The sequence below is a fragment of the Trachinotus anak genome, unplaced genomic scaffold (assembly GCF_046630095.1).
Source record: "Trachinotus anak isolate AG129_WGS33_773 ecotype Australia unplaced genomic scaffold, CSIRO_AGI_Tana_v1 ptg000013l, whole genome shotgun sequence".
Classification (NCBI taxonomy): domain Eukaryota; kingdom Metazoa; phylum Chordata; class Actinopteri; order Carangiformes; family Carangidae; genus Trachinotus; species Trachinotus anak.
The window spans coordinates 10,676,857-10,700,779 of NW_027273864.1; the positions used below are offsets into that span (position 1 = coordinate 10,676,857).

The 23,923-nt window shown below is 42.0% G+C and overlaps 2 protein-coding genes across 5 annotated transcripts in view; one reads left to right on the forward strand and one right to left on the reverse strand.

The window, feature by feature from the left end:
* Positions 1 to 17,980, reverse strand: part of tacc1 (transforming, acidic coiled-coil containing protein 1) — a 45,680-nt gene extending 27,700 nt beyond the window's left edge. The window contains exon 1 of the mRNA XM_071495005.1: positions 12,610 to 17,980. The gene's annotated coding sequence lies outside the window, so the exon portion shown is untranslated. The remainder of the gene's footprint in view (positions 1 to 12,609) is intronic.
* On the forward strand, positions 3,816 to 23,623 carry LOC139631058 (neuronal vesicle trafficking-associated protein 1-like). 4 transcript variants are annotated; one of them, XM_071495010.1, is made up of 6 exons: positions 3,816 to 3,944; positions 11,812 to 11,935; positions 18,987 to 19,140; positions 19,409 to 19,525; positions 21,003 to 21,113; positions 22,266 to 23,623. In XM_071495010.1, the coding sequence occupies exons 2-6, from the start codon at positions 11,895 to 11,897 to the stop codon at positions 22,464 to 22,466; spliced, it is 624 nt and encodes a 207-aa protein (XP_071351111.1). In that variant the 5' UTR covers positions 3,816 to 3,944; positions 11,812 to 11,894; the 3' UTR covers positions 22,467 to 23,623. The 4 variants fall into 4 exon arrangements, with proteins under 4 accessions (XP_071351111.1, XP_071351112.1, XP_071351114.1 ...); XM_071495011.1 differs by lacking the exon at positions 3,816 to 3,944 and adding an exon at positions 8,276 to 9,563; XM_071495013.1 differs by lacking the exons at positions 3,816 to 3,944; positions 11,812 to 11,935 and adding an exon at positions 18,461 to 18,704.
* Positions 23,624 to 23,923: the final 300 nt, after the last annotated feature.

Below are 23,923 nucleotides of genomic sequence, written 5' to 3' on the forward strand. Positions count from 1 at the left end.
GGCAATACTGTCGGGTAAATCCTCATGTTCCCCTGTTGCGCCTCTATTTTGAGGGAGGTGACCTGAGGAAGGACGTCCGTGTATCAAGGCCAACAACGCAGAACCTTATTCACCTCCTGGGCGACACTGAGCATGGATGGGGGAAGGCATTTGAGGTCCTTGTGTTTGTGTGCTGGTTGGCTTGTGGCTCATCCTACAGGGTTGTGTCAGAGGCCTTTGACATTCCCCAAACCACATGTCATGACATGGTACATCAGGCCATCAGGTATTTTTCAGGAGACTCATCCGCTTCCCCAACAGAGATGAGCTGGAGAAAACTGGGGCTGGGATCCAGCAGCTGTCTGGTTCCCCAGCCTTCAGCAAGGTGGCAGGGAGCAGAGATGGATGTCATGCGTGAATTTTACCACCTGGATGGTTTGCAGCGGACTACTTTAATCAGAATCTGTTCCACTCAATCCAGTTCCACGTCATCTGTGACCACAAGGGTCGCTCTCTGGATGTCACCCTGGGCTTCCTTGGCTGTGTGCACGATGCAAGGGTCCTCAGGTGCAGCATCTTTTTAAGTTGTTGTTTGTTTTTTTTGTTTTTTTAAAGTTCGTTTTAAGTTTTAACCAGGGAATTGTCTGATTTTCCTCATTTCAATGTTATCCACGTACATAGTTGTTTAAATTTACATATTTCCTGGCAATATTTTCCACATTCCTGCACAAAACTGTACAGCTGTATCATTAAGACATATCAAACTTATCCTTATATCACTTCTTCATCTTCTACTGTCAATTTGCCACTTAGGTTTCTTGCATTCTCATGTACTTGCCTGTTTTTGTCCTTTTTGTCCTATGACCTGTTTCTGATTCTGATTGCACTGGTCATCTCCTTCATTTTCGTGAACCTAATGTTTGCCATATATATTTACATGGTAGCCTAATTACTGTGTTACAAAAAACTGAATTAATTTGAAGAGAACAATGGAGTGTGTAGCATGGAGCCAACTTTATGAACAAATCACGGCAACTTATTTTATTTTACTATTGTGCCATTACTGTCTCTCTGTCTGTCTTGGAAAACATGCTGTAATATACACAGAATTAACACTGCAAGAACCTTTTTTTTTTGCATGAACATTTCCAGTATTTTCATTAGTCGCTCCTCCCTGGCTCAACTCTCTCTCTCTCTCTCTCTCTCCCTCTCCTCTCTTTCTTGTCATTCCTCCCTCACTCTGCTCTCCATCCAATCTCTCCACTCTCTTTCCCTCTTTTCACTGTGCCTTCTCTCTTCCTCTCTTGTCTCTCTCTCCCTCCTCTCTTCTCGCTCTAAGGCCTCTCTCTGTCTCTTCTCCTCCCTTTCTTCCTCTCTTTTTTCTCTCTCTCCTGGAACTCCTGGAGGAAGGCCCCTCTGACTCACGCGGTTGATGCCATGGATGAGGAGATGAGGTCTGGCCCATTCTCCCATCACCTCATTCATGGCATCAAAACACCACCAGTTAGCAGCAGTGGCCTCTCCCCCCTCTGTGCTGAGGTGCCTTCAGTTCCTTTAAAACATACACAGCAGTCATCTGATTATCATTTATTGAGCAAAACTTTTCACCACTAATAATTTATATCCATACTTATTCATATTCATGTGTGTTTACCCAGCCCTAACTTTGCCTCATTTCATCATCACTAACACATTTGTTTAGTGCTAAACGTCTAGACTGTTGTGCTTCCAATACTAATTCAGCTTGTATTTTGGCTTCAGGTTTCTCGGTCCACCTAGCCTCCACCTTTCCCTCCGGTTCATTCTCCTTAATGAACATCCTACACAAGCATAACATTGGTCAAATTGGTATAAACTTTTGAGTGGATAGGCATTCATTCATGCAAAAAAAAAAAAAGTGACAATCAAACATTATGGTAATTGCAGTGATCCCTTAACGACTTATGTGGCAGGACATCAGCAAAATATAAAAACTAAGCACAAAAAGTAAGGAAATTTGTGTTTGGTAGATTATTTCTTTGTTGTAACAAAGGCAATAAATCTTATACCGTTGGAAAGCCTGTTTATTTCCCTTTTAAAAGGTGCCACATTTGTAAGGAACATGCATTTGTGGGATGAGCAGCAGAGTTGAGTATGTGGGTTGCGCCCATGAAAGATTTGCCAAATCTTCTCTGCCAGTGCCAAACAGCTTTTTTTTGCTGTTGAGTCCTGTTTGGTGTTGTTTGGTGGATTGGATGATTGAAGTCTGAAGAAACAAGACATATTGGCAATTTAACAATTTATTCATTTAACAAACAGGAGCCTCAGTAGCGTGTGGAATAACCATACACAGCCACAACAACCTGGCACCTCCTCCTCATGCTGGTCACCAGCCTGGTCACACACTGCTGTGGGATGGCGTCCCAATCTTCAATCAGCATTTGTCCCAAGTCAGCCAGCGTGGTTGTTTCGGTCACTCTGGCACGAACAGCACGCCCAAGCTGATCCCACAAGTGTACAGCGGGGTTGAGGTCAGGACTGCTGGCAGGCCACTCCATCCTCTCCACTCCCAAATTCTAGAGGTAGTCTCTGATAAACCCCGCTCTGTGGGGGTGAGTGTTGTCATCTTGGAAGATAGAGTTTGGTTCCAGACTGTGGAGATATGGGATTGCCACTGATTGCAGAATTTCATCTCGATATCTCTCTACATTGAGATGGCCTCCAATGATGACAAGCCTCGTTTTCCCAGTGAGGAAGAGGCCGCCCCACACCATCACACTGCCGGTGCACCAAATCTCTGTGACTTCTCCACACTTTGACCCTATAATCCAAGTGCTGCAGGCAGAATCTGGACTCATCACTGAACATAACATTCCCCCACATGTTCAGGTTCCAGTGCACGTGTTGCAGACACCAGCACAAACGGGCCTGATGGTGAAGGGCAGTCATGGCAGGCCTCCTGGCAGCCCTATGAGACCAGAGATTGGCTGCGTGCAGTCTGTCTCTCTGCAGAGAGCCGTCGGGCATATCGTCCTGCAAACCTTGAATGCAATATTAATTTTAGAGGAGCACTCTGGCAATTTCGCTGAACAATGTGCTACAGTTGCATCTTCGCCTCCATGTGATCTGGTGAGATGTTGACTACAGCCATTACATTTGCATTGTGTGTGTGTGTGTGTGTGGAGGTGTGTCACAGGTGACAGCCTTGCCCTGTGTGACGTTAGATGTAGAGATCTGGGAGCAGTAAACAGCATGCTGGGTCTTTAATCACCAGTGGGTAAGAGCTGAGAGCCGATGGTACTGAAGACAACAGGCCTGGGTTACCTCGAGTGCATAAATGACAATATAACAGCCCAGCTGTCTGAGGAAATAGCTGAGCTTTACAAAAAATTTAAGTTCATTGCTTGTTTAATGGAACTTCCTGTTAGCATTAAACCATGAATGTGATAACTACTGTAACTACTGTAAAAAGGAAGGTGCAATGGATATGCTTTAGTAAAACAGAAAAATTAAGTGGACAGGCAACAAACAAGACCTTTTCTTCCGAACGACGCAGTCACATATAGTCGTCAGGACCTAACTGGCCTGTGCTCCAGGCACAATCCGTTCGTCCCTGACGACTACCAACGTAGACACAACATCCCGGAGGACATAGCGAGACTGCCGGGGTCTCCGTGGATGGTCAGCCCGCCCGGCAAACGCAGGAGGCGGAGGAGAGAGAGGAAGCAGAAGCGGGATGCCGGTCGGGCTCAGCTGCTAGGCTACGTAAACAACCACACCCGCAGTCCCGAGCCTCTTCCTCTCGAATGCGAGATCCATGACCCACAAAATGGACGAACTGGAGCTACAGATGGCCACGACGAGCTTCGTGCGGAACCGCAGCATCATTCTCATCACGGAGTCGTGGCTTCACCCGCAGATTCCCGGTGCTGCAGTCGAGCTAGCAGGCCGCACGCTAAGCCGGCAGGACAGGAACCGGGACTCGGGTAAGAGCAGAGGAGGGGGGCTCTGTGTTTACGTCCACAACGAGTGGTGTTGTAACAGCAGACCCTTTTATCTCCCGAGGGAGCTCACGGTAGTCATTGTGATAGCTGTTTACATCCCACCGGATGCTAACGTTAGCACGGCTCTCAGCCTCCTGTTCAACACCATTAACGAACAGCAGCTCGCCCATCCTGGCGCGGTTTTTATTGCTGCCGGTGACTTCAACCAAGCGTGCCTAAAAACTGTGCTACCCAAATTCGCCCAGTTTGTGGATTTTGCAACCAGAGGGAAAAACACTTTGGATCATGTCTATTCCAACATCAAACATGCATACAAAGCCACACCCCTTCCCCACCTGGCTGGATCTGATCACCTCTGCATGTCCCCCACCCCCACCTACACCCCCCTGCTGAGGGGAACAAAACCTGAGAGAAAGACAATAAGGACCTGGCCCAAAGGAGCCCTCTCTCAGCTACAGGACTGCTTCTCCACAACTGTGTGGGACCTATTCTCCAGCCACAACCTCCAGGAGTACACGGACACCGTACTCTCCTACATCAGGAGCTGTGTTGACATTGTCACCGTCAACAAAAGGGTCAGGGTTTTTGCGAACCAAAAACCCTGGATGAGCAGTAAAGTGCAATCCCTCCTGAGAAAACGCAACACTGCCTTCAAGTCAGGGGACAAAGCAGTGTACAGCGAGGCCAGGGCAGACCTGAAAAGAGGCATCAGGGAAGCCAAGGCGGCCTACAGGAAAAGGATTGAAGACCACTTTGCTGAAAACAACCCTAGAAGGATGTGGCCGGGGATAAACCACATTACAAACTACAGAAGCAAGAACCAGGCGACGGCTAGGACCGACGCCTCGCTGGCAGAAGAATTGAACCAGTTCTTTGCCCGCTTCGAGGCGGTCAGGCCCTCAGCTGTCGCATCACCCCCATCCCCCGTCAGCACTAGCACACTGACACTTCAGGAGCAGGAAGTGAGACATGTGCTTAGGACAGTGAAACCCTGGAAGGCGACCGGACCCGACGGAGTACCCAGCAAGGTGCTTAGAGCGTGTGCGGACCAACTGGTGGGAGTGTTCACCACAATCTTCAACCTGTCCCTGTCTTTGGCCATCGTTCCACCCTGCCTCAAGACCTCCACCATCATCCCCATCCCCAAGAAGACAGCAGTGGACAGCCCCAACGACTACAGGCTTGGGCTGGGCGATATGTCGAGTTTTTAATTTATATCGATATTTTTTCATGCGCGATAGAGAATTATGTCATATCGTTTATATCGATACAGCGCTTATTACACCATAAAGCAAGACGTAAGTTCATCACTGTCAAACTCAGCTCCTCCCGGCCTCTCTCTACGCGCATGCCATGACGCCCCACCCCTCACAACACATGCCACGACCCCTCACCTCTTCACTACCTACATGGCCCCACCCCCACCACCCCCCCGCACACTGAGTAGACAGATGGCGGCGTAAACGAGATGGAGACGGAGAAGAGCAAAACGGACGCAGGGGACGATGAAGAACTGGTTAGCAAAAGAAAAACAACTGGCTCGGTAATTTGGAGGTGGTTTGGATTTAAAGTGGCAGATGTGGAACAGAAAGACGCATTTTTTAAAATTTTATTCAAGAAGTTTCTTAATTTAATATATGCTGTTTTTTTTCTGCACCATTTAATGTGCATGTTAATCCTGTGCAGCTGCTGAATGTTATTAAAAGTGGCTGGCCCATGTGGCTTCAAACTAGGACTGTCTGCTTTGTTATTACACGGAAAAAAATGTCGAGATATATATCGTATATTGCCATTCAGCTAAAAAATATCGAGATATGAATTTTGGTCCATATCGCCCAGCCCTACTACAGGCCTGTTGCACTTACGCCTGTGGTCATGAAGTGCTTCGAGAAACTGGTCTCTCAGCACATCTGGACTTGTCTGCCTCCCACTCTGGACCCCCACCAGTTTGCCTACAGGGCAAACCGATCCACCGAGGACGCTATTACCATAGTGCTCCACACCGCACCGGTCCGCAAAAGGACAACAGATCAAAGTCAGATTCCTTTGTCAGTTTACATAGAGCTCATCAGCCTACAGACACATTGAGAGCGAACACAGCACTGTGAGTAGTGGTTTGAGAATCTTCTCAGTAACACGGTTACAGCAAACAGCTTAGACCTAAACGTCTAAACACTGTTTTTTTTTTTAAAAAAGGAGAATTTCTTTGAACATCAAGATGGATCTAACAAAAATGGACCAAATGGCTGTCGCCAAGATAAATGAGATGAATGAAATTACATTGGCAGCCCTGAGAGAGCAGCCATGGCTAGAACGGCAAGAACATATGATTAGGTATCTCAAGGACAAACTACACTCCATGATGACAGTTGTAGTAAATGTTGAACCTTCTGGGGAATCTCAATTTTGCCACTCCCTTGAAAAAGAAAATAAGTTACTCAGGAAAAAACTACATGAACTGAGTAATCAGCTCAAGGTAACAATGGAATTTACTAAAACCTGGAAGGAAGACCGGAAATATTTCTTGGACCAGGTTAAGTAACTGCAGCTGGTGACTCAAGAGAGAGACATCTTGAATAAACAGTTGCCATCCTACAAAGAGAAATGCTCAGAGCTGAGAAAGACGCACAAGGGCCTGGAAGCGACACGGAGTATGCAGGCGGAAAAGCAACAGCAGAAAATCCATGTCCTCGAGATGGAGGTGGAGAAACTTCAGAAGCAGAAAAGCCTTCTGGAAAACAATGCATTCACTGTAAAAAGCAACAGGGAAGAACTTGAGAAAGCATTGGCTGCAGAAAAGAGAAGATGTTGTGGCCTCAAGGAACAACTGGAACAGGCAATCCAAGAGAAACAGGCCTGTCTTTTACAAGATAAAGTTCTTGATGGGAGCTGTGGAAAACTTGCGGTGGCTTCACTGTACGCAGAAAAACTTGCAGATCTGAACGCCAAGCTGAACATTAAGAACAAACAGTTGAGGAGTAAAGACTGCACAATAGCTGAGAAGGAGAAGCAGTGTGAGGAGCTGAAGCAAAATATGTCACAGCTGGTGCTTCCACAGGTGTCAGATGAGGTCCCAAAATGCAAGTGGATAATCAGAGACCAAAGTCAAAAAATCAAGGCATTAATGGCTGAAGTCAACATGTTCCAACAAAAAGCTGAAGAGTACAAGAGTGACAAAGAAAAATTGGTCGAGAAGATGGAGACTAGGGCTGGGCGATATGGACCAAAATTCATATCTCGATATTTTTTAGCTGAATGGCGATATACGATATATATCTCAACATTTTTTTCCGTGTAATAACAAAGCAGACAGTCCTAGTTTGAAGCCACATGGGCCAGCCACTTTTAATAACATTCAGCAGCTGCACAGGATTAACATGCACATTAAATGGTGCAGAAAAAAAACAGCATATATTAAATTAAGAAACTTCTTGAATAAAATTTAAAAAAATGCGTCTTTCTGTTCCACATCTGCCACTTTAAATCCAAACCACCTCCAAATTACCGAGCCAGTTGTTTTTCTTTTGCTAACCAGTTCTTCGTCGTCCCCTGCGTCCGTTTTGCTCTTCTCCGTCTCCATCTCGTTTACGCCGCCATCTGTCTACTCAGTGTGCGGGGGGGTGGGGCCATGTAGGTAGTGAAGAGGTGAGGGGTCGTGGCATGTGTTGTGAGGGGTGGGGCGTCATGGCATGCGCGTAGAGAGAGGCCGGGAGAAGCTGAGTTTGACAGTGATGAACTTACGTCTTGCTTTATGGTGTAATAAGCGCTGTATCGATATAAACGATATGACATAATTCTCTATCGCGCATGAAAAAATATCGATATAAATTAAAAACTCGACATATCGCTGAGTTTTTAATAATAAAACAAATAAAAAAAAACAAAAAGTTGTACCTGCAAGAGAAAATGAAGAACATGGATTTGTGGGAGGCCTCGAAGAAGAAGGGATTCAAATCATCTGACAACCAGCTCCAAGTCTCCTCCAGTGTGCTACAAAAGCAGCCAAGCAGTCAAGAGCAACAGGACCAGACCAAGGTGGAAATCACCAAATCAAACATCTGCTTCCCACCTATCTCCAGAAAACTCCAACTAGAGCCTGAAGCTAAATCTGCTCAAACCAAGGCTGCCACCCTCACCAAAAAGGGTGTGTTTAAGTCTGATGAGAACGCAGACCTAACTCCCACAGTCACAAAGATCCAGTGTAATGCTAAGGGCAAATTAAGTTGTGCTCCTCCACCACCCGTCTCCAGTGAAATTAAGCCAGGGTGTGAAGCTAAATCTGTGCACACAAAGGCTCCCACCTTTACCAAAATGGTTGTGCTTAAATCTGAAGGGAAATCAGACCAAACCCCCAAAACCACCCATTGTGTTATTAAGCACAAGTCTCAGGTGCAGTCCACAGAGACAAAGACGGGTCAGACCAAGACTTTCATGACCGAATCAGAAAGTGGCTAATAAGTCTCGTAGTGTGTGTGTGTGTGTGTGTGTGTGTGTGTGTGGGGGGGGGGGGGGGTTCTCCAGGTGCTCTGGTTTCCTCCCACAAAAAAAAAACAACTAATAAATCAGAATAAAATGAACAAATAAAAAAAACAAACAAACAAACAAAAAAAAAAACAAACAACAAATACATTGTACATTTTCTTACTGTGTCTGTTACATTAAAGAACTTATCGGAGATTTCTGTACATAGGAAAGATATAGTGCTATTCTGATTCATGCAATTTTAAGCCAAAAAGCATGAAATGCAATTCATCCTTTGAGTACAGACACAAAAATATAAATAACTTTCATAACTTCCCTTTTTAAAAACTTCTTCTGTCTGTGTTCATATTCTGCGCTTCCACAGTATACGGAGGAGACCCTTGCCCTTGCTTTAAGTGTGTTGATGTTTTCTATGGAGCATGTCTGATATGAATTTAATCAACACCAACACACACAGTATTATAATCTAACAAGAACACATTGCTGTAAGTTTTTCCAAAATTTGTCATTACAAGACCATTTCTATGTTAGCCTTAATCAACAACATAACATAAATGCTACTGCCCTACGATATTGACAATTAAGGACATGGAGATTGATATCAGAGTTTGTGGTTTCCCTTTGTGTCTTGGATACTTATCAGTTTTATTAACACTTGTGAGGCAGATGGTAAATTTGTAAAATCATGCTCAGTACAATCAAATCACACCAGGTTTATTTATTTAACACTTTTCAATAACAATAACTGAACTAGAAACTAGAAACAAATGGACCCCCTCCATACACAGGTGTAATGATCAGAGGACGTGTGACATCTCAAAAATACTCAAAGGCTGGTTGAGCCTGTTGCAAAATGTTTTTAGTTTAATGCCCATTCACCATGACAATATCCTGATAGTTTAACATTTGAGAGCAGAAAGGGATAATAAACTACAAAATTATTTATTCACATTATACAGGAGCATTGGAATCTTACACTGGCCGGTGTAGTGTACGGTAACGTCCTGGGTATAGAGGAGTGCTACGCAATCATGCCTCTCACCAGCAGCCGCATGTCAGCGCGGAGACAATGGAGGACAGCTCGTCTTCTATGGAACATAATTCAGATTTCTCTCAGAAGTAAGCATTAGCACATTATCAACTTTCTCCCAGCTCACTGGGTTCCAGTATGTAAATGTGATGTGAACTGTTGAGGTTCCAGAATGTGAGAAATACTCCCTTAAATTACTCGTGTGTGTGTGTGTGTGTGTGTGTGTGTGTGTGTGTGTGTGTGTGTGTGCGCGCGCGCGCGCGCATGTATGTATCAGGAATATAGGAATGTGTCCCAACTCCCAAAAAATTATAACCTGGGCTCTCAGATTCTTCAAATGAAACTGAAGGAGGAAAAATAATTCTTTGGTTTGTCCCGATCTATCATTGAGTGAAGCCTGACATCAACTGGTAGACTGCAAACACTACCAGAACCTGTGTACTATAGTCTTTCCCTGCTGTGTGTCAGAAACCACGCAGTATAATAGTAAGAGCAACTCCTTCATCATCATCATTCATGGTTTCCCTACATGGAAAAGGATGTCATTGATTTCTATGGCTTTCCATTATGGTCAAGGGCTGGGCTAGGCTGTGTTGCAAGTATTGGTCAGTGGAGTCTGTAATTTTGGAAAATATACCTCGGAAATACAGTTCGAGAAAAATGTCATGATGGTTTCACAATTTAAAAGACTTGACTTCGAGTTGCATATGTTTAGAGCTTGTCTGGTGTATTGCATTGCTCAGAGCTGACTTTAAAAAGTTGGTAACAATTTGTTAATCAGCACAATTCAAACAGATGTGTAGCAGAATAGGTCCTTGTGCAATGTGTGGTGTACACATAAACAGCCATAGTGTCATGTGGGTGATCACAGCCACAGAACGAAGACAATAGCTCTACAGACAGATGGGAGGCATCTCTTTGGAGTCCACTCCACCAAGTATTTTATGCTGCACTACAGCCAAGTAGATTGCGAAATTGTGGTGCACAGATCAGGAGATCTGTATGGAAACGTACAGTATAGTATGAAAACAATCAGGATAACTCATTTTCCAAATGCCGCTCGCCACAAAACCATGTTTTTGATTGGAAGGACCCAGTATGTTTTATGCAGAACTTTTGATGTTCTTAAACATGCCAGGTCTAATTAAATACAATACTGTACATACTGCGTGGCACCACAGTAACTCTTTCTAAAGGGCATTAATAGCATTTGTGAAGTCTCATTCAGTTACACTTGATTCCTCTCTCTTTGATCCAGACAAAGGCAGAAAATCAACCCTGTCTAGCCAGGCCCAACACACTTTCATTTCATTTTAGCCAGACCTCATCTGTCTGCCATAATCTCTAACTCTGTGTTTTCGCAATCTCAGTCTGTGCCTGTGATTCCATTGAGAGGCATGAGACCAGAAGCAACACAAGGCGGAGAAACAGTCCTGTGTTGACTCAACACCCCCCACCACACGCATACTTCACTTCCGGCTCAGTCGGCCCTCCCAACCACGTCCGTCTAGACCGCTATAAATCTGAGCGTCTACAAACCAGAACAGAGCTCTCTGGCTGAAAACACAAGATTGTACTATTTTAAAACTTGACTGTGATCCTTGGATAACAGTCAAAAGAGATTCCAGCTCAGAAAAAATGCACTTGTTGGATGTGAATGTCCATGTGAGGATAGGAGAAGCCAGGAAGCGGGGGTTTAGATGTTTCTAAAACATTCACAGGTCATCCAATTTGATCCTTTTGGCAGAGAGGAAATGATCCTCATTCCAGCCACATTTCAATAGAAATATGTTTTTATCTTAATAAAGCTCTTTTAAAATAATCCCTTTTATGTTAACAAAAAGGAAATTAGAATTTGGAAAAAGAAATCTCTTGCAAAATTATTGTTTGTGTGAAAATAAAGCGCATCATTTAATCCCATTAAAGCCATCGCAAGGTTTCTGTTTGTGTATTTGAGAGGGAAATGACCTCTCATGTGTATGTCATGCCATGCATCTTGAGAACATGAGGCTGGTTATGGGTTAGAGGTATTGTGTTTTCTTTCACATTCTGCAAGTGATATTATTATGGTTATATATTTTAAGTATGTTTTTTGAATGTATTTTTGACATTATGTTTGTTTACATGAAAAGGAGCCTAGCAACACTATGTTTTGTTATCTTTGAAAATGATGCTTCATAATAAAAATATTTGAAACATCTTTGTATAAATACAACATCCAGACCATAATTCTTCTCCTCCACACTGAATGGAAATTCCAACAAAACAGCTTCCTCCCGGCAAGTGACTCATTCAGAGCCACTGTTGAATGTCTTCCACCCTTGTCCTTTCCTGCAGGGCCCCAACCCTCTGGGTGTGTCTCCCTGTGACCTCATCTTCCCAGAAAATCCTCCAGAAACCTCAGCAGCACAATCACTCACATGATGCAGCCTTCATACAAGTTGTCCACAACAACAAACCGGTCAGTTTGTAGAAAAACATCTCACTTTGCTTGTTACATCAACAGCGCTAATGGTGGTGCCTGTGCCTGTTCATTCAGCCAGAGTGTGTGTGTGTAGACTATAGCATCCTGTTTATGCAGCCTGGTCCCTGCTGCCGTGAGAACTTTAATATTTGACTCAGTGTGAAGTTTGAACAAGCCCTCAGACTCCGAGTCTTCACCTCGCTGTTCTTGCCAAAGTTTTTATCATTCAAATCTTTCTGGCTAGTTCTTCCTCTAAGGCAAAAAAATCGAATCTGGGCAAACTTTCAGCAACCTGCCTTACCTACTGTAAGTCTTAACGAGAACAGCTTTAATGAACAGAGCTGCTTTACACCTCCAAACATCACACCCACCACAAACTGCTGGGTCAACTAGTGAGGGGAATTATAGATTCATGAAAAGAGGCTTTGTGTTCATGCAAAAGACAATAGCTCCTGCATGGCAGCAGGACTTTTAGACCAGACACAGCACATTCAATGAGTCATCTGACACAATGTCCAAAAGTCAGCACATCAAAAGTAGACAACTAACAATGTTTACTACAGCAAGCATACTTTATATGTCTGTCTCCTCAAAGCAGTAATGACAGAAATAATGGTGCCCTTGACTGACGGACAGCTGTCACGCTTTGAGTTTCAGCGTGTAAATCATACCTTGACTCCTCTGAGGATTGACAAGCTGTGACTGGTCTGCAGTGACGTCCTTTACAGTGGATGGCAAAGTCTTTGGTCAGTGACTTAGGTCCTTGTGGGAGTCAGTGTTCAGACTGCTGTTGGAGTTGCCGCTCTGTGAGTGAAAATAGTTGTTCTCTCTGCGTGACGGAGCTTAGCCCATGTGGCTGGATGGGAAATGGGAAATGAACTCTCTGGGCAAAGAGCCAAGAACAGTGGGTTTTAAAGACACAGCAGTTTCAGTGGTACATAAGGTTTAGTCACACTTTTTACCGTCTAAGTTACAAGTAAAGACTTTTAAACTGCTGTATTTATCAATTGCAAGCATACTGCTGAGTTGTGGGTGGAAACATTTCCATTGTTACTTCATATTATGCATAATTGTTTTACTTCACACAAACATGAAACTTTAGTGGCTGAGATCTTCTTGCATCACAAACAATTGATGCAGAATTTCTCTTTTTCAGTGGTACAAAGTAATTAGGTTACATTTACTCAAACACTGTACCTAAGTACATTTGTGAGTTATGTGTACTTTACTTGAGTATTTCCATTTTCTGCTACTTTATACCTATTCTTCTCTACAGTGTTGTACTTTTTACCCCAGTACATTTATTTGACAACCTAAGCTACAGGTTAATTGGCATATTCAGATCAATGATAGATAATACAACCAACAAATAAAGTATGATGTACAAGTTAAGATAAAACTGTATTGAACCCCCTGGGGATATTGACTAGCTACATAGCTGTATATAAAATAATTAAAATTAGCTCAACATTTACTTCTACATGTTGAGCATGATTGTGCTGTACACAATAATGCATCAGTACCTATCACCAAATATAAGATACATATATATATATACCTTTTGATGCTAAAATTTTTGTCAAATTTGGAATGTGGGCCTTTTACTTGTAAGGGTATAACTTGGGTATAATCATTTCACAATTCTGTCAATTATAGTGATGATAAAGTTTACACAATTACTCATCACAAAATCATTTAACTGTGCCTAATATGAGCAGTTACAGGTTGTAAATCAGTGATCTGGTGTCTCCCTCTAGTGGTATTTCCTGAGAAGACAACTTCCCCGCTACCCATCTCCCTTCTGCTATGCCTAACAAAAACTCTATGCATCACACACTGCACAGCTGCAAAAGTAAAACATAAATAAGACACTGTTGTATATGACTTTAACACATGCTTTTCAGGCTGTGTCTTTCTGGCAGTCCAGAAGCTAATCAAGAACCGACAACAGCCTGCTGAGATTATAGCTAAAGTACATGCAGGTATTGTGGCCAAGACAAGTTTGTTAATTGCTGCAGAGAACTGTCCTTCAGAGGTTGAACCCACTGCATTTACAACATATAGTTTACGTGCACGGCAACATGAACTGATAATCCTATGTTGTGAAACATAATGACATCTACCTAAAAAAGGTGTCTAAAAGAAACATTTATATTATTAAAACTAATGATGTACTTCAAATGGGTCTGAAGTGGATGGCAAGAAATCCATTAATTTTATTATATTATACATTATATTCTGGTCACTTCCTCACCACATTGTATTTCCTTTCAGGAAATACATGACTTCACCTCTTAGGCCCCAGGGAGGAGGAATCTGACCAGTAATGACTTTGTACCATAGACTCATCACATAACCTATACCAGACAATCCAGTAGTAAGCATCATCACCTGGAGGCACTGCAGCTGTCATAGCCACCAGGCGAAGTCTACCGTCCACTAAAGAGCTGTGGTTTCTGTTTCAGTGTGTACTGGGGTCACTGTCATTTTCCCTTTGCTGCTTCCTTGTCACTATGGATTTACACACTGGAGTTGATCATATTATGCATCCTCTTCTAACGCCCTTTCATTCACACTGTAGCCTGGCAACAGGCCACTGGATAATATGCACAGACACAGCTTTATTTCACCATTTCTAGGCATATGATCAGAAGATATTAAGGGTATAGTACAATCATAATGTCATGTATTTTAACTGGGATTATGTTCTGTATTCTGAGAGGTATTTTGCTAATAAATCAAGGTGATTACTTAAGCATAGCTAGATTTCATTTGAGCTTAACGGATCCCTAAATTAAAACACACACACATATATATATATATGTGTATATACACTCTGATTGAGGGCATGATATTTTTTCCCTTTTGCTCACAGGCCACAGTACATACTGAATCTCATATATGGGAAGACTATTTTCTGCTGAGGCTATAACAGTTTTGCTTATTTCACATGAGAGATTTTTGAATTTCTGTTTCCCCCTTTGCTCTTTTCAGTGGTTTGTAATGGGCAGGACTCCTAGAAAAAGATGATGTCACCAGTCGTCTCTACACCAATCAGTATTTAGCAGCATTTGAATCCGCTATATGGTGACATATAGCAGGTTGTTTGATCACTGTCAAACAAATCCGGTCAAACCACACTCACTGGCTTCCTCCTGCAGCCCGAAGTCATGCAGGTTAGGTTAGGTACATTTTTCTGCAGGTGGGAATGTGTCAGCCTTGTGATAAACTGGCAAAACTGTCCAGGGTGTCTTCACCCAAAATCAGCTGGGATTGGTGTCAGCTCCCCCACAACCCTCAGGGGATAAGCAATGTAGCTAATGGCTGGATAATGCCAAAAGATGTTTTGACTGATATTAATACATTTGATGCCTAGAAAATATAATTTGATTGCTTTTGCAGTAATTACTATAAAGGTATGCTTAGAATTTCCCTTATACTAATATTTAATTACATAACATACAAACATTTGTATTCACTAATTTTTCATTCTGACCAGTAGATGTTATACTGTTAACATTAAGCATCAAGAAATGAACCTTTTCTCAAAACACTTTCCTGGAATGGTTCAGTGTTTCATAAAATTTCATCCCACCATAATTACATACAAGTATTTTCTCAATAGGATCTCTGAACGATGAGGAGATCCAGGTATTTCACATACTCACTGTGGACTATACACAGAGCTAGGAATCGGTTCACTGCAGCCATTGTATTATACTATTGAATCATATATCGTATTATGTATTATACGTATTACTATATTTAAACAAAAAATGGCAGGGTCCTTGGTGACCACCGTACAATCACCGTATGCGGGCAGCCTATAAACACAGGTATCTGGACTCTGCGCATGCCCCATTTCCAGTTCACCCGACTTCCGAAATCTGTCACAGGTATGAGCAGTTTCTGTGTTTATTTATTTTTCTTTTGCTGTTGTTATTCATATCACTCTGGCAAAGCCTCAGCCGAGTCTGGGCTGAGAGAGATCCAGCTGAAGTTAAGCTGAGTCCAACAATCCACAACCAAGTCTGAAGTACAGCACAAGTGTCAGACTTGGCCTTTTACCAGCTCTGGCAGTGGACCAGAATGACTTTTGTTAATTTCTTGTTAGTTTCCTCACGCCAACCCTTGAAGCCCACTGCATGATTCATGATACATTGATAAATTGAGATCTGCATGTTAGAGATGCTTTCTGAAATGATGAAGTTCCATAAGGAAGGTACTGAAATTACCAGATTTCTCTGCTAATGGGTCTGTTAAAACCCAAGTAAGGCTAAGCAGGTCTACATTAGGGCTATTTTGCCTTGTTTCTCTTACAGTGAACTAAATATTGCTAATCTTAACCTTCTGTCAGGGCATTTTATCGTGATGAATCTTGAAGAATCAGAAGAAGAAGCTCGGTACCAAGCTGGAGCCGCCGTAACTAGCCGCCACTTATGCTGTGCCATCTTGAAAATTGTCTCTTCTCAAACATTTTAAGTTACACAAACAGAGAAGTATACTCAAAATAAGATGTTGGATAAAAGAAACGGACAATTTGTGTTCAACATAACTTCATTTTTGTAATTTAGTTTTTCCATTTCATTTCACTGAATGTACCTATAAGCATTAAAGAACTGAGCAGATATTTTTACACTAATTTCTAAGTGCTATTTTAACATTAAATATTTAAGTTGTGTTGTTGCAAGGTGGTGCAGAGATTAGCACAGTCACCTTAGCAAGACGGTTCTGGGTTTATAATTCGAACCTGCCAGCTGGGTGGGGCCTTTCTGTCTGGTTTTTACATGTTCTCCTTGCACATGTGTGGATTTTTGGGTACTACTTCCTCCCACAGTCCAATGCAGGTTAGGTTGATAGGTGACTCTAAATTGCCAATAGGTGTGAATGTGAGTGTGAAGGGTTGATTGTCTCTATGTATCAGCCCTGTGATAGACTGGCAACCTGTCAAGGGTGGCATTTGCCCTCAACCAATGTCAGATTGGCTCCAGCCCCCCCACAGCCCAAGGATAAGCAGTCTAACTAGTGGATGGATGATGTAAGCATTATAACACAAATGTAGGTCTTATTTCTACTAAAAGATTTTAAATTACACAAACTCCAAATTCCATACAACCTGAAAATGTATTGTTGCTTGTACTAAGTTATAACTGAAGTATGTGTTCAGCATAACTCTTGTTGTAGTTTTTTTGTTGTGAACATTTTTTCATTTTATTGCTCAAGAATTGTCATATGAACATTAAAACATTTCATGCATATTTTTTCAAAAATCTTTTAGTTCATCCAACTATCAAAAATAGGAAAAAAATAAGATAAGTGCATAAACTAAGGGTGGATGAGTTGTTAATTATCCTATCCTAGAAACCAAGTTTAGTGGCAGAGAAAACTTATAAATAGCCACATTAAAGATTTGTTGCTGAACACCCCCTGAAAATCTTGTTTTTGCTGATCACCACTGGTTTAAACCGACACCATGCTGCAGTGATGTTCAGGTGTGCTCAAAGACACTGCCACATTACTGCTAGGCATAGGTACAGATGCAACAGACCACACATTACTAAAGGTGAGACAGGCTTGAAACTTTCAACCAGAGAGGGCAGTGAGACACAGCTTTTCAGACTCCGGCCTTCTTGGCCAATCGGGGGCAAGTTCTGAATATTGACATATCACTTTTAAGTTGATATGGCAAACTTGTCATACATGCAACGGTTATGGAGCTACATACGCATTCATTTGGAGTTGTGTTTCTGGCAACCTTGCAAAGTCCAACATTCATTCTATTTTAGCTCTGGTTTTGGTCTCCGCCGACTACTGAGGGAAATATCTGGCTGTTTACCTACTAAAAATGCATCACGTTAATCAGTGAGTGTGTCCGTTTGGTGCTGAGCAGGGTGGGCAGTACGGTGTTTTTAATGCCTTTTCACTGACAGCTGACTGCTTTAGCTGAAACCTTCTAGTCGCTATAAAACTCAGCAAAACGAGGGGAGCTGCACATTTGGGCGACAATCTTCTATAGGAGCAACTCCTTTCAAATTGTTACATTGCTTTTACTTTGTCATTCAATACATTGTGATTATAAAATTCTATACTATAAAAATTATAATATTATAGCTGCTTTCATATTTGAGGGCAATTCTTTAGGAGCTTTAATAATTGTGAGAGGAGATGATTAACGTTTTACTTTCAAATTTTTACCTCCGGATAGTTTTTGTAGATGAATTTGTGTCAGTTTACCTTCCACTAAGTCTACTCTGGCAGCCATAATGACAGCAAAGATCACAAAGAACAGTTCATTTTGCAGGAGACAGTGTACTAACTGTATGTTGACCACAAACCGAAATATATACACAGCTGCATTTGCACAATTACCCGTAAAAATCCTTCTTTTTTTTTTTTTTTTTTTTTTTATACCTGGAATACCTTCATCAATGAACATAATGAAAAGCATGTTGTACTCTCTGATTGTCACCATAAATCGAAGCTGGTAACGGGCTCCATCAGCTCCAGGGGTTCACTGCCGCTGATCAGTGCGCGTATGGATGGATGTGATGAGGATGTTACATCACTTGCAGTGCAAGCAGACGCCAGCAGCAGCATCCAGCTCGGAGGAAACGCGCCGCACAAACCCAGCTGGCCATATTGTGCACCAGCTCTCCGCAAATCGGCTGCGTCACACCTAAAAAGACACACACACACACACACACACACACCAGCGCTGGAACAGTAAAGTCCCCACATCGTTTCAAAACGCGACTCGGCTGAGCTGGTAAGTGTTTGGATGCGGTAAATCTTTTTTTTTTTTTTTCTCATCCACGGTGATGCATCAGTCTCATTATGTCGAAGCCTTGCGTGTCCTCTCCTGCGCTTGTGTGGTTAACGGGCTTTCTCATGGCCCACAAAGCGTCTCACATCATGCACGTCCTCTCTGTTTGTAGATTTGTACTGATGTTTGCATGTGTTGAATGATTTGTGCAGTCACACTGGGGCAGAGGACAAAAGGTATTATCTTCGGGTTCAGGCGTAATAAGCGACTGTTTCTTCCTCTCAGGTTGGCGTTTTTTCGTGCTGGGAAAATGGTTAAACTGGGAAATAATTTCAGCGAAAAAAATAACGGAAAGGTGGTTTCTGAAGACGGATTTGACACCATCCCTCTTATAACACCGTTAGATGCCAGTCAGCTGCAGTTCCCTCCACCAGATAAGGTAAGATTTTTGATTTGATGTTTTTCCATTGATTTCAAGAGTCACACTGAGGAGCCCTCTGCTGTATTTGTTCCATTCCAATTAGTCCAATTAAGGAAACAATTATTTTTGGTTCTTCTGTACAGATCTGTTATTCCTACATGAAGAAAAAGCAAAAGACAAATAATTTTACCCATCCTGCTTCTGTGAACTCCCATTTCCTCATGAAGCTGCAAGCTGACTGGATCTTGTCTCATGTGTATGTGTGTGTGTTATGTGTTTCTTCTAGGTGGTGGTGAAGACAAAGGCAGACTATGATGGTGAGAGCAAGAAGGGGAAGCTAAGATCTCCTAAAATCGCTGAGTTCTCAATAAGCATCATTGAAGGTGTATCTGAGCGACTCAAAGTAAGAGTAATGTCGCTGCCATTGTCTGTGTTTCGCTCCTCATCCCATCTCCACACTTCTCTCACACCTCCACACATGCATATGAGAGCAGACGGCTGTCTGCCCTGCAGCTTGGGACATTTAGCACTGCCGTCATAATAATGCTTCTCCAATCCAAGTTATACTCTGTGGCTTCTTCGCTCAGGCCACCTTCATGTCTTGTGTCCTGTGCTGCCTGTCATCTTGCCGGGCTGTACAGGGAGATATAATGCACAATGATTCACTTAACCCCGCCCTGAAACTCTCATTAATTCAGTTGCTGCCATGGCGATGGCCTCAAAACGGCAGCATCTCTCCCACCTCCTTCAACGCCCCTCTGGCCGGCAGACGTGTTTAACTCTTCACGCCATACAGAATGATTATTAAAACATATGGTTTGGAAAAAAAATAAATAAATAAAAACACTCTCAACATTCTGGCTCCAGCTCTGATAGGGTGACTGTAAAATACTTCCTTGCATAAAATTCACCAAACTACACATGCTTTGCATGCAGACTTTGCACCACTCTCCCTCCACACTTAAAATCAACAGATGAAACTGTCAAGCTTCCTTTAGTAATAGAGCTTTAATTCTCAAACATCTGAGAGGTGAAGAGGCACAGCACTTTCTCAGAGAACACAGCTCCTATCCTCACATTGGTGCTTTGAAATGCTGCAGGCGGCCCTTTCATCGCAGAGTCTCTTTCATATGCTCCTGTTGCTTTGCTTTATACATGCTGTACTGTCTGCTCAGCTGTGAAACTGCAGGATTCACATCAGACAGATAACAAGAATATCCTTTTACTCATATTGATAAATGCTGTTAACAATCTTATCGAATGAGTGCCAAACATTATGGGGAATAGTACAAAGAGTACTTGCTCCCTATCTAAGAAATCTAAGAATGTACTATCCGCTCATCATTCAATGAAAATGAACAATTTCTCTGATGTTGCTTAAAATAATCTGTTTCTCTACAAATAAAAAAAAAAAAAAGCATGAAAAGACCACTCACACCACGGGGATCAACATCTTTGACAATAATGAGGCAATTTCTCCCACACCTTGTCTTATCCCCCTCCCACTTCCCAGAAACACCAGTAGCTTGTTACATAACTCCCCTGAGAGGCAAGAGCTGGGCTGTACAGATGGTCACAAAAGCCATTTCCCTGTAGAGTTATTATATGCAGAGTATCTGTAGCCCTGACCGGCTGTTAGTCACTGTTATATATACATTCATGTATTTAAAGATACAGTATAACTCCATGGATGTTTTTTGTTTCTGTTCTGCAGGCCTGCACTGCTGCTTAATAGTATGAAAAAAAATTAATAATTCCAATTTGCTCACTCACTTTCTTTCATTAGGACAGAAGACAACAACACATAAGTAGGTGTGTTGTTTTCAGAGATGTCATATAGGTCTTGCGCTGACGATGGAGCTGCTGTGTGTCTCCTTTAGGTGACCTTGCTGGTGATCTGTGCCCTGGCCTTCCTTGTGTGTGTGGTGTTCCTGGTCGTTTACAAGGTCTACCAGTACGAGCAGCCTTGCCCTGACAGCTTTGTTTACACGGTAAACACTTTTGAGCATCATTGTTTGTGACCCTGTCTGACATTGATATGTTAATGTCAAATATATTGTTGTTTATTATTCAATTTTTACCCAAGTAAACCTTGGTGCTTTACTTTATAAAGCATTTAGCACTGTATATAAATAGGGCTTCTTATAGGATCAGTATGCTAGTTAACCATATAGACACCCATACTGCCATAATGGTGCCCATATTACAATGTGTTTCAATGACGCTAAGCAGCCATTTATCAGACCAATTTTTGGGGGAATTTACCAAGACTTCACAATAAAAGGAATTGAAAAGGGAGATTTACTCTTTATTTACCTCAAATGTACCCTTCGAATTTTGACGTAAGTGAGATTGCCTTCTGTTTGTAGGCACGATCTTCAGTAGAATCATTTTCTCTTTGAAGGTGGCATTTTAATTATATCTGCACTGCCACGTCTGCTAATCTGCTTTTGGTGTAAATCTATTCTTTTTTAGTTAACTTAAAGTGAGACCATGTAAATATAGGAAAGAAATATCACATCTTATTGATATAGGATGAAAGTTAAATTAAAGCACATCGTTACTCAGTTCAATATACTCAGGGTATTTGCTGCTACAGCCTTAGTTGGTGTGGTATGACCACGAGCTAATGTCAGCTAATGTTAGCAGACTTTAAGTAAATATTGCTGTATTACATACATTGTTTAGTTTGCTTACCTTATAACTGTTAAATTATCACTTGCATTGTTATATTACAGTCTGGCTAAATGCTAAACAGTAGGAATTAGCCAGCAATGTTCAGCTTAAGTCACAAAGACTCACCTTCAGCTTTAAGTGGGGTGAGGTTTCGTATTAGCTCTTTTCTGTGAAAACCCCATCCATTTTGAAAGACACCTGTAAAGATGAGGTAATGAAGCTTAGCTTGAATCCAATTTTTTCTGGTCTGTTTTTCATTTGAGGTGTGATCTTCTGCTCTGCTGCTTAAGATTATAGCTCCATTTTATAAACGTTAACGTCAACTGTTAACTGTGAATCACAGTTTGTCTCAGAATGTCATTTACTTTCCTTAATCGGAATTTTGTCACCTTGTGGCTTTCTTGGTAGCCACAAGGTGGTATTTTTCTTGGTATTTTTAATCTTGTTTTTTTCTCTCTTTTGAGAAGCAAGGACGCTGCATGCCAGCTGGGATGTATGGCAACTACCCCCCTCAGGGCCCTGGGGGCCGCGGGCGCCTCTTTACCCTCATCAACCACTATAACATAGCCAAGCAGACCATTACTCGGTCAGTATCACCATGGATGACCATCATGTCCGAGGAGAAGGTCACCCAGCAGGAAACGGAGACTGCTCAGAAGCTGGCTTAACAAACCTGGGATCAGGAGGTGGCCTCACCTGCTGCAGAAAAAAATAAATAATATGGTTGTGCCATTCAAGCAAACCTCAGGCTTTCTGTGGGTGGAAAATCAACTTCTCTTTCCTGAGGTGCTATGCTGCCTTGTTGATGTAGTTTGGCCCGCTGATGTGTACTGTAGCAGGAAATCTGTGGAAATTTTGAACATGTTTTCAGCAAAGCAGGGCTTATAGTTGGGTGGATTCGTGGTTTGTTTGAATAGCATATGTTGTTATTTATTTACACTTCAAAACAGAGTGGCAAACGTGTAGAAATAGCCACAGAAACACAAACACCGACACATGGACACACTCACTGTCTTTGTACATACACATATGTAAGAGAACTCACTTTAGTACTCAGATTGTGAAATGACTGTGAACCATCTTGTGTCTGCGTCGCTTGTTTTAATGCACATGCACGCACGACTCTAATAATAATAATAATACAGTTTGCTTTGAACCTCTTTCTTTTTAAGATACAGTATTGATAGCGCATGTCAGACCTCTTGAGTTCCAGCAAGTTTGCAGCATATTTACCACTGAGGTCATCTGTGTCAACATATTTTACTGTCATAATATTGTGAATAAATGAGGGTTGATCTGGAAGAAACCTTTTAACCAGCGAAAATAACTATTTTAATCGTGTTATTTTGATTCAGCCCATACTGCTCTCTGCATATAGTGCTGTTAAGGAGTTTTTAGTATTTGATGCATCAAGTCTTTTTAACCAGCATTAATGATTGTCTCCATTCATTTAAACTCCTTGTGACCACCATGTGCTTTTCTTTGCTGGCTACATGAGACTTACTTATTGGTTACTTTACATAGCATAACTTTTATGCTACTCTACTGAATGTTTTTGCATTGCTAGTGAAGACACTGTATTGTGCAATGCTTCGCATTGATTATTGTCACCGTAGATGGCTGTTGGTAGCCATCGCAGTCGCTAGACTTAGGTTGATGTAGTGGAACAATCTGACAGTAGTTGCTTGTCCTGTTGCTTTTTTCTGTATTTGTCATTTCCATAAATTATGTACTTTTTTCAAACAATGTAATGATTACCATTGAAGTGCATTTGCTACATAAAAAAATGTTCAATGAAAAACTGAAATAAAGTGCCCACATTTCACACCACCGTTCAAGTGGAATCCATATATATGAAAGAACATTTTCTTCAACTACTTCAAGAGGAAATCTTGTCAGTAATGCTGAAACTCCCACAAGGCAGAAAATAAATACAGTTAAAAGTTCATGCTCCCTTGAGTTGAGATCAAAGGAACATTTCAAAGTGCTGTGCAGCTTTCACTAGAATATAGGTTAATCCTAATAAACAGATTAGCAGAAATATCAGGGGGTTGTGTGAGTCAAATCTCATGTCGACAGCCTCTTTTCTTTGGCTGACACAAATCAAGACAGGCCACAGCTTTCT